This window comes from Aegilops tauschii, chromosome 5, assembly GCF_002575655.3.
Source record: "Aegilops tauschii subsp. strangulata cultivar AL8/78 chromosome 5, Aet v6.0, whole genome shotgun sequence".
NCBI lineage: Eukaryota > Viridiplantae > Streptophyta > Magnoliopsida > Poales > Poaceae > Aegilops > Aegilops tauschii.
In genome coordinates, this window is record NC_053039.3 from 4587334 (window position 1) to 4598222 (window position 10889).

The window sequence follows — 10889 nt, forward strand, 5'->3', positions numbered from 1 at the left end:
TGTTGAAACAGTTGAGTGTGATAGTTCGGGCGCTTTGAATGATCCTGTTATAATACCAACACAAACTGTGAACAATGCAGAGATGGTGAGAACACAATATGAATGCTCGGGTACGTTGAAAGATCCTCCTGTGATACCTTCGAAATCTGTCAACAAAGGTCAGAGGTTGAAATCACAGTCTGAAAAGAACTCGGCCAAGAAAATAGCTGCAAAGAAAAGAAGCAACGACAAGGACAAAATGGTTCAGCATAAGAAATGAATGGTATTGGATTTGTAACTAATCTGGACATTCTAATTTGACTTTGGGAAATCATATTCTAATTTTGGCTTTTTTGTCTGTACAGTTTTGGTAGTCGAATAAGCTCTTGGAAAACCTATTTTCATGGTCATTTTTGGTCCAGGAGTGGTACATTGGTGTCAAGGAAAGTTTGGAGTGCCTCCCATGATATTGCTGCTACTTTTTTTCTACAAATTTGTTAGGTATATCGATGAGGACTTGCTGCAAAGTGAAAAAACTATTTATTGTTTGGACAACTATTGAAAGTTTAGACAAATTATTTGGAACATGTGTATTGTGGGAAAAAAATTGTTAGCACATGCTTTGGACAATATGTATTATGATTGAATCCTTTTTAATAATGTTTGCCAATTGATAGAGATTGTGTATTTGGAGAATGTGTATTTATTTGGTAAGAATTGAATGTTTCATAAGTTTAGAATAGTTGTCCTCTGGTTGTCAAGTTGACAAATTTGTGGACCGATTTTAGAAAAAATGTTGACAAGCTTAGAAAATATGTGAACAACTTTTCTAAGAGACTTGTTCTCACGAAAATTACATAATTGTTAACAAAAAGTTTTTTTTAAATAAAAATGTTAATGAATTTAATATTCTGTGCACTATTTTCAAAAAAAAAAGTAGATGAAAACACTTTTGAGGATTCTTAAAGAAAATCTGTTCATAAAATTTAAAAAGTTGTTCACACCTTTGAAGAAGAATAAAAATATTGTTACAAATTTGTAAAAATATGTTGAAAACAATTTGTGGAAAATATGTTAACAAAAAATTGAAAGAAATAGTTAACAATCTATTCATTATTTTATTTAAAATAATGTTTTCGGTTTGTTCACTATTTTAAAAAAATGTAGAAAAACTTAGAAATCTTATTGGCAACTTATTTTAAAAAAATGTTGGCAGACTTTAAAAAGTTGTTCACATGTTTGAAGAAAGAAGGAAAAAGTTGACAAAAAATTAAAATATATGTTGACAAAATTATAGAAAATATGTTAACGTTCATATATTTGAGTTGTAACACAAAATAAAAATACAAAATAAAATAATGTTAACAAAAAATTGAAAGAAAATGTTACCATTGTAGTCACGATTTTATTATTAAAAATGTAAACAAAATTATGAAAGTTCTTAAGAACTTATTTTAAAAAAATGTTCAAAAAATTTAAATTGTTGTTCACACCTTAGAAGAAAAAAGTGTTGACAAACTATTGGAAAATATGTTAACATTCATATTTTGAAGTTGTAACACCAAATACAAAAAATGTTAACAAAAAGATGAAAGAAATTGTTAACAATTTGTTAACGTTTTTCTTAAAAAAATGTAGACAAGCTTACGAAAGTTATTCGCAAATTATTTTAAAAAAATGTTCACAAAAACGTTAACGGGTTTAATACCATTGTTAACATTAGTAATAAAAAGTTGTAACAAAAAATGTTGACAAGTTTATGAGAACTTATTCAAAAATTAAGGGAAAAAATGTTGACAAGATATTGAAAAGAAAGTTAATCTTTTGATTTACGAGTTGGAAGAAAAAATATATACAAGTTTAGGACAAGTTTTTGACAGAATAATAAAAAAAATTCGTAAGTTTAGAATAGTTTTTCTTGGTAGAGTAGTTGACAAATTTGTGGCCCGAGGTTAGTGGGAAAATGTTGCCAAATTTCGAAAATATGATAACAAATTTGATTTAGAAAATGTTAACAGTCTGTTCACTATTTTGTTAAAAATGTAGATAAAACTTATAAATGTTATTAACAACTTATTTTAAGAAGTTGTTTAAAAATTAAGAAAAAAATGTTGATAAGAAATTGAAAAAATAGATAATCTTTTGACTTACAAGTTGAAAGGAAAAAATGTTCACACATTTACAAAATATATGAAAAACTTTTATTTAAAAAAGTTAACGATTTGTTCACTCTTTTATAAAAAATGTAGGTAAACTTAGAAATGTTATTGACGACTTATTAAAAATATGTTGGCAGATTTTAAAGAGTTGTTTACACATTTGAAGAAAGAAGGAAAAAGTTGACAAAAATTTATAAAATATATTGACAAATATGTAGAAAAATATGTTAATGTTTGTATTTTCAAGTTGTAACTGGAAAAAAAATAATGTTAACAAAAAATTGAAAGGAAATGTTAACAATGTATTCACGATTTTCTTAATAAAAAAATATAAACAAGCTTACGAAAGTTATTCACAACTTATTTTCAAAAATGTTAACTAAAATTAAATTGTTGTGAACAACCTAAACAAAATGTAGACAAGCTTATGAAAGTTATTCAGAAATTATTTTAAAACATATGTAAACAAAAAAGTTCACGGCTTTAAGAACAAAATGTTAACTTTGGATTAAAAAGTTGTAACACAGAAATGTTGACAAGTTTAGGAGAAGTTGTTGACAAAATTACAGAAAATATGTTAACATTCGTATTTTTGAGTTGTGACAGAAAAAAATAATGTTAACAAAAAATTGTAAGAAAATGTTAACAATGTATTCATGATTTTATTATTAAAAAACTGTAGACAAACTACGAAAGTTATTAATAACTTATTTAAAAAGAATGTTCAAAAAAATTAAATTATTGTTCACATCATAGAAGAAAAAAAATGTTGACAAACTTTTGAAAAATATGTTAATGTTTGAATTTTGAAGTTGTAATGCAAAATACAAAAAATGTAAACAAGAAGATGAAAGAACTTGTTCAAAAACAAAGGAAAAAATGTTGACAAGTTTAGGAGAAGTTGTTGACAAATTTGTGGCCTGAGGTTAGGACAAAATGTTGCAAATCTACAAAATATGTGAACAACTTTTATTAAAAAAAGTTAAAGGTTAGTTCACTATTTTAAAAAAATGTAGATAAACTTAGAAATGTTTTGTATAACTTATTCCAAAAAAATGTTGGCAGATTTTAAAAAGTTGTTTACACGCTTGAAGAAAGAAGGAAAAAGTTGTAAAAAATTTGTAAAATATGTTGACAAAATTAAAGAAAATATGTTAACGTTCGTATTTTCAAGTTGTAATAGAGAAATAAAAAAGTGAAAGAAAATGTTACCAATCTATTCATGATTTTGTTCATAAAAAATGTAAACATTCTTACGAAAGTTATTCACAACGTATTTTTCAAAACAATTTAAAAAATTTAAATTGTTTTTCACACCTTAGTTAACAAATTATTCACAAGCTTACAAAAGTTATTAAAAATTATTTTAAAAATGTTTTAACAAAAAAGTTCATGGCTTTAAAGAACAAAATGTTGATATGAAATTGAAAAAATAGATAATCTTTGGATTTACGAGTTGGAAGAAACAAATGTTGGCAAATTTACAATATATATGAACAAATTTTATTAAAAAAAGTTAACAGTTTGTTCACTATTTTATAAAAAATGTAGATAAACTTAGAAATGTTATTGACAACCTATTTAAAAAAAATGTTGGCAGATTTTCAAAAGTTGTTTACACGTTTGAAGAAAGAAGGATTTACGAGTTAGAAGAAAAATGTTGACAAGTTTAGGAGAAGTTGTCGATAATTTAAGAAAATAGTTGACATTATTTTCAAATGTTGGCAGATTTTGAAAAGTTGTTCACACATTTGAAGAAAGAAGGAAAAAGTTGACAAAAAATTATAAAATATGTTGACAAAATTAAAGAAAATATGTTAACGTTCATATTTTGAAGTTGTAACAAAAAATAAAATAATGTTAACAAAACAATGAAAGAAAATATGTTAACATTCGTATTTTCGACTTGTAACACAAAATACAAAACTAGTTAACAAAAAATTGAAAGAAAATGTTAAGAATCTCTTAACGATTTTATATAAAGAAAATGTAGACAAGTCTTACAAAATTATTTTCAACTTATTTTAAAAAATATGTTCACAAAAAAGTTCATGACTTTAAGAACAAAAAATGTCAACATTCGTATTAAAAAGTTGTAACAATTTTTTTTTACAAGTTTATGAGAAGTTGTTCGAAAAATATGTTGATAAAATATTGAAAAATAGTTAATCTTTGGATTTACGAGTTCGAAGAAAAAAATGTGGACAAGTTTAAAAGAAGTTGTTGACAAATTAAGAAGAAAATGGTCTAAAAGTTCATAAATAAGAATAATGTGGATAAGTTCCTTTGCTTGACAAGCTACTTGAAATTTTTTAAACATTTTCTACTTGCAATTTTTTTGAACAGTTACTTGCTAGGAATGAACTAACATGTTTTGAATAGAAAAAATATACATGTTTGAAAGAAATGAACAATTTTTTTGTCGATATTGGGTATGTTTCAAGTGTACAATATGGCTGATTTAATTACTGTATAACGTTTTAACAAACATTTCGTAAGAATAGCTTACATGGAGAACCATTGCTTACATGGAAAACCATAGGTACTCTTCTTTGTCGATGCTAGTTTCTCAAAATTCTGACAGTGAAACACAACCATGTTCATCATTGTATACATATCACTGTAATTCCCATCGAAAACCTAACGGCGAACACGAAACACGAATAAAGAAACAAGTTCATCTTAGTTCATTTCATACTACTTTGACTATCAAATTTAACGGCGGGTTCTTCTCTTCTTTGTGACATCAGCATCAATCTTCTCAAACTGGAACTTGTTCTGATTGAAGTTTCCTATCTTGTATGCAATGAGCTTACGGAATTGGGGAACGATTTCCTGAAAAGAAAATTGCCAGATTCAAATTTTAGTTTGAAAAGCATTACAAAAATAGTAACATAACTGAAAGAATGCAGTCTATGTGTGCAAAAAAGAAAGGCTTGCAAAAGAATTAACAAAACAATAAAAAGAAGTACAAAAGCATGATGACATTCGAGACCAAAAAAATTAACAGAACGTGGAAGAAACAATATCATGAAATAACTCTCTCTGGAACAGTGATTGTATTGCACACAAAAAGAATATGGATAATTTAAAAACAAAAGGTAGCTGGTTACAGAGAGAGATGTAGTGCGTGTAGTATTTACTTTTTCAAAGTCCTTCATGTCTTTTCCATTCCAATAATCCATATACAGCATGCCATAGATAGCGCAATCATGCCTGTCCATGTTTGCACCAATAAACAGATGAATAAACAGAAAATGTAAATTAGAAAAGATGTAGAAAAGGGTCACAAAAATAATCTCACAAGTTAGGTTGTTTGGGATAGTTTTCAGGAGAAAACTTTACAAATTCTTCTATATTTTTGAAGCTGCAGTTAGATCCCTTGAATAGAGTGCTGAGGTTGGTAATCTATGATATAAAACATGAAGATAAGTACAAAGTTAGGTAGACCGAAAAAAGTAGAAATATACTTATTACACACAAAGTTGCTTCATGGCCAGTGCGTTAAAAAATACAATAATCTTGAACAAATAGTTTATACTTATAGTAAAACTAACCAGGTTTGTTGTGAGGATGTTGAGTTCATCAGCATTGACGCTATTTGCTGAATCAAAGAAGTTGATTGTTAACAGATTGTTGATGCAAAAGAAAGTCCAATGGAATGAATTTACTCTAGGGAGAAAAAGCTGCACAGGAAAAAAAAAGTAACCATCACAAAACAGAGGTGAAAAAAAAAGGATTAACAATCATGAAAAACAGATCTAAATATACCAAGTCACATTTGTGCAGGTTGTTTCCTGTGTTGATTCTCTTGAATTCTCGAAGGCAAGACCTGGTGCTGAATTTTGCAGGCTCCACAAGCAATTTAGTCTGTAGAAAAGAAAGAGCAAAATTGCATTATCACATATGAAGTAAAAAAATGAACCCCCCTGGTAGTCATGAATGACTGACATCACATACTTGGAGAGAAAAGTTAAATTGAAAGAAAAAGTTGAAGAGAATTACTGTAAAGTGTGTTGGGAAAGAAAATTTTGAAGGATTCTTTGATTTTGGATCAGGATTCAAATTCCCATGGTTGAAAACTGCAACATAGGCATCCATGACTTCATCATTCACTTTGCCAATTGGTTTTAGACCGTTGTAGAACTTTTCATATGACACCGTTAGGTCATTGAAATCTAGAACAGTGGGACTGCAAACACCAAATGATAAAAATGGAGATAGATTATTTGCATTAGTACCAAAAGTCATGAAAATGCACGACTCCAAGAACTTGATTAGTAACGAATGTATACAACAAACTTACTTGTCTTTGAAGAACTTGTAGTTTAGGTACTTTTGGTAAAAGTTGTCAACATCTAGTTCTAGATTCAATGTTGATAATGGAGATGCAGGGGACTACTTTTTTGCTTTTCTTTTCTTCCTGTTTTTTTTCTCGATGGTACTACGACCAGATAGAACATTTGGAGTACTTGTCTCATAAACATCAGAGGGCATCGATCCTACATCTAGAAAAACAACAAAGGAAACATCGAGAAATGGTATGAGTGTTTGCCTTAAAAAGTGAATAGATGAGAAATGGCTCATGTACAAGGAAGGGAACAAGGTGTTGAAATGGAGAAGATACCGTTTCCCGAAGTAGTACCATCAGCGTAGCTCATAGCAAGGGTTATGACGTGCTCAATATCAGCAACCACTCTCGTAGAAGAACAATCTTTATGTGGAAGTCTAAGTTCTGAGTGTCCTATGGGTTTGACAACATCAATGTCATCTTCTAAAATAGTGGGACTTGAATGGAAGATAATGTTGTTCTTGTCAAGTTGCTGATCTTGACTGACAGCAGCCATTGTCTGGTATTACACAAGAGCACTGTCGTTGTTGTGGGTATTGCTACTGTGAGTAACAAGAGTTTTTGCTTCATTACACTCGGAGGACACATTTTCTGCACAAGGAATCGCACTTTTGGTCATATCTGCCAACACTTTAGATACATGTTCTTCATGGACTTTCTTCAACAAATCATCGTGTTTGGCAACCACCATTGATAACATTCCCTAGTTTTGGTGGAAGAAAAAAGGAAATATGCTGTTAGGTATATATCAAGGGGAAAACAGTAAGGAGGAACAAAAACAGTTAAGAACTATTGCGACCACCTGATTGTTATTGTCCACTGTTGGCTGAGTTGCTATTGTCCCTTGATATTGGCTGATAATAAAAGGAGGGGCTGTAGTATTTGCCATCATAGAATTGGTGCTTGGAATGATAGAAGGCACATTGCTTGCCAAATCTGCACGCATTTGAGACATGTGTTTCTCATGACTTTTTCTGCACAACCCATCATGCTTGGCGACCACCTCTGATATAACTTGCACTACCTATATTTGTTATTGACCAAAAAACATAAGTTTATGAGCAAAAGATCTTGCAGACAAATAATAAAAATGAACAAATAAAACAGATTCAAACATACTTCAGGTTGGTTGGATGATTTCAACCCAACATCTTCCAGTGGTCCTGTGGGCAATGTTCCTTGTTTGGCATTGAAACCTGTATCCTCAACCAATGCTAGTGGACGAGCTCCATATGGTTTGGTCGAAATGTCCCGAAGCTATTTAAAAGAATTGCATCAAAACTAAAATCTTCTCATATGAAGCAAACACTATTCATTGACATATGTGAAACAAAGTAAACAACAAATAAAAAACAAAGATATGTTTCTTCTGAGAAAAAGAAAGAAAAAACCATTTTATGAAAACTTGAGCTGACTTAATTCTATTTAAAATTCTTGAGTTGTTGTTGGTCACCAACATCATGATGTGTTTTATAAAAACGCTATGAGCTTCATATCATCATGGTCTTGTTCTTATAAAAAATGTAACCAGGATCCTCCTAGTTGTTAACATCTACCATATGCTATTTTGAGTTTTATTAATTCCTTTAACAAATAATGATCACACTTAAAAGATGAAAATGGATTGCTGAATGACACGAGCTCATACAATCCAAAACATCCACTTTTAGAAACTAAAAAAATATACTTCACCAAATGTAGAGCAAAAAAATGATTTGTGTATGCCTTTTTCTGAAAGAGCTAAATAAAATTGAGCATGAAGTGCAAAAATTGAACATGAGTGATCAGTGGTAGAAACCCTAACAATACTTCAGAGGTAGAAACCCTAGCATAAAAAAAGTGGCTCACTACTTGTCGAAGAAGATTTTACCACATAAACTAGGCAGTTAACTAATAGGAGCACTAATATCTGTTCGTGGAAAGCTGTTCACAAAATCATGAAAAAAAAAAGAAAAACTCTAACATATATGTGGATCGACACTTACAGGTAGTGCTCCATAGGCTACTGGTTTGTTAGTTGTCCTTTTGAAATCAACATTAGCTACATGAAGTAAATCAGCATTCTGCACATGGTCCATTCTGGGCACATTGTAGTTAATGCTCCCTAAATGGCCTTGCAGGATTAAGATCCAGAAAATCCATATATATGATTTGCATAACATGAAAATGTGATCAAACCAAAATGAATAAAAAATACAATGGTGGAGAAAACAAACAAAAATGATACAACAAAACAAATAGAAAAAACAACTTACATCAAGCATGGGCAGGCAGTCGCCAACCCAGATAGGATCGTTCAAATCAATTTCCACTATGTTAAAAAGATTTTCATGGAAGCTTTCGATCTCTTCGCTGAGGTGATTGATGCAATAACTTGCCAAATCATAATTATGCAACTTTGAAATGTCATGCAGACCGTACAAAAGCTTCTAGTTCGCGTAGTTGCAAGTGATTGGACAAAGAACTGTTGAGATGAACGGAAACAGGAAACTGCAAATAAACCCTTCCTCAGTTTCATCATTCTTCATCATTTTGACAATGTTATCTATTGGAATGGTCCTACTTCCAGATATATATTTATCATTTAGTGCCTTAACTTTTGCTACTACAACAGGATCATTGCTCTTGGTAGGAAAAGGTTCAGAACCAGATTGAATTCCAAAAACCTGATTGACCATTTCCCTCCGGATTTGAATAAATTTGTTCTTGTACTTGAAGACAGCATTTGAGCGAGTATGGTCGACAAGCCACTGCATGAAACCGACGGGCACAATGAGATGATTATTGATGTGCAACAGATTATCCAGATCATGTTTCGAAACATATCCTCTTTGTTTATTAGTTAAATTTGAAATTTCTTTGTTCCATCTGAGGGTCGAGAACCTATGCTTTATAGTCCCACGGTGTTTCAGAGTTTCAGACATGGTTACTAGACAGGGAGCTCTGTGGAACAAACCAAGAAAAGGATAATAAGATTAAAAAAGATGAACCGAAAAACTAACTGAGATAAAAATTACTTAGGTTGTTCCATTGTGAGGGAAGGGGAGGGGGCCATGCAATATTTTCATGTAAAAAAGCATATCATAAATCATGATATAAACTGCTGTTTTTGCGTGTGAGGACAAGATGGATATGAAAAGCATTAACACGTGGTGTTGCTCATAGCACTACTACTGTTAACAAAAAAAATTGATGACACATCAAACGATTGTAAAATATTAATAAAGTTGATTCGGACTGCAAACTATTCAGTGCTTTCATACCTAAAATGCAGTGCAAATAAGAAACACAACAAACTTAAAAAAGGTTTAACAAAATAATGAGTTAAACACTAACAACCACACAAAAAGGCAGCAATGTGCTAAAACCTAATTAATTCCAAACAAACACATAAGGACGCCATGAAGAAATGGACAAACCTAATGAAAAAATGTACACTCCTTATCAGGGTGGAACCTATCTAAACAAAAATCTATGCCCAGACCCTAGGTAATACCAAGCTGAAGAAATGATATAAGAAGTTAAATTTGTATGCATAAAAGAGGACCAAATTAACCAGTTAAATTTGTATGATAACAGAAAGGATATTAGAAGTTTATATTTCTTAATTTAGCATGGAATATGTCTCTTAGTTACTATGAAATCTTTTATAAGTACAAGCATGGTAGTAGAAAGTAGTCATAGTTATCACATAGGCTACTTTATTGTCTCATATTAAATGGTGTAGAAAAGCAACTTTAAACCACATTACAAAATGTACACGGTGCTTAAAGTATACTACAATATAACCCTTAACTAAACAATAGGCATCGATCTAGAAACGAAAAAACTTATGTAGGAGAATATGAAGCATCAACAACACTGAGGTTATGTGCTGCCTCTTTATTGAGTTATAAGCTCCCTGCAACCCACACCCGGGCATGCAACACATTTGTTAACAGAAATAATAAACTTTGGTAGGAGAGGAGAATCTGATTTTTGCGGAGATTCTTCAGTTCATCAAAAAGCAAGCAAAGCCCAGAGAGCAAGAGGTTGAAAGCAGAGATGAGGGTGCGACTTACATGCTGCTGATAACACTACTCCTTGAAATCTGTTTAAACTAGCTTTCAGGATTGCAGAGAAGCACCACCACCATAAAGATACCATACAAAAATTAATTGGTTAGTTTAAGAAATATAAACTTCTAATATCCTTTTCTGTAAGCATACAAATTTAAATCTATGCCCAAACCCTAGGTAATTGGCCCTCTTTTAAGGTTAGTTTTCAGGCTGAAGAAATGTCTTTTTGCGGAGGTTCTTTTCAAGCTGCCCAAGTACAGCACTGGCAGGATGAAACAGTGAAAAAAATAGCATTCATAATTCATCTACTCCCTTCAGTTTTCATTGCATTTTTGATATTTG

The 10889-nt window shown here is 30.8% G+C and overlaps 1 protein-coding gene across 1 annotated transcript; it reads right to left on the reverse strand.

The window, feature by feature from the left end:
• Positions 1–4503: 4503 nt before the first annotated feature.
• LOC141023246 (ubiquitin-like-specific protease ESD4) lies at positions 4504–6958 on the reverse strand. The gene is made up of 8 exons (XM_073499605.1): positions 6766–6958; positions 6445–6646; positions 6144–6330; positions 5910–6008; positions 5696–5824; positions 5443–5546; positions 5282–5354; positions 4504–4973 (listed from the first exon to the last, which is right to left on the reverse strand). Exons 3-8 carry the CDS (start codon positions 6237–6239, stop codon positions 4854–4856), a joined length of 621 nt encoding a protein of 206 aa, XP_073355706.1. The 5' UTR covers positions 6240–6330; positions 6445–6646; positions 6766–6958; the 3' UTR covers positions 4504–4853.
• Positions 6959–10889: the final 3931 nt, after the last annotated feature.

Coding starts and splice junctions, on each gene's coding strand:
- LOC141023246 (XM_073499605.1), bottom strand. CDS start 6,239: ATGGATGCCTATGTTGCAGTTTTCAACCATGGGAATTTGAATCCTGAT. Junction 6,009..6,143: donor CTTTCCCAACACACTTTACA/GTAATTCTCTTC, acceptor TCTTTTCTACAG/ACTAAATTGCTTGTGGAGCC. Junction 5,355..5,442: donor TATCCCAAACAACCTAACTT/GTGAGATTATTT, acceptor AAACATGGACAG/GCATGATTGCGCTATCTATG.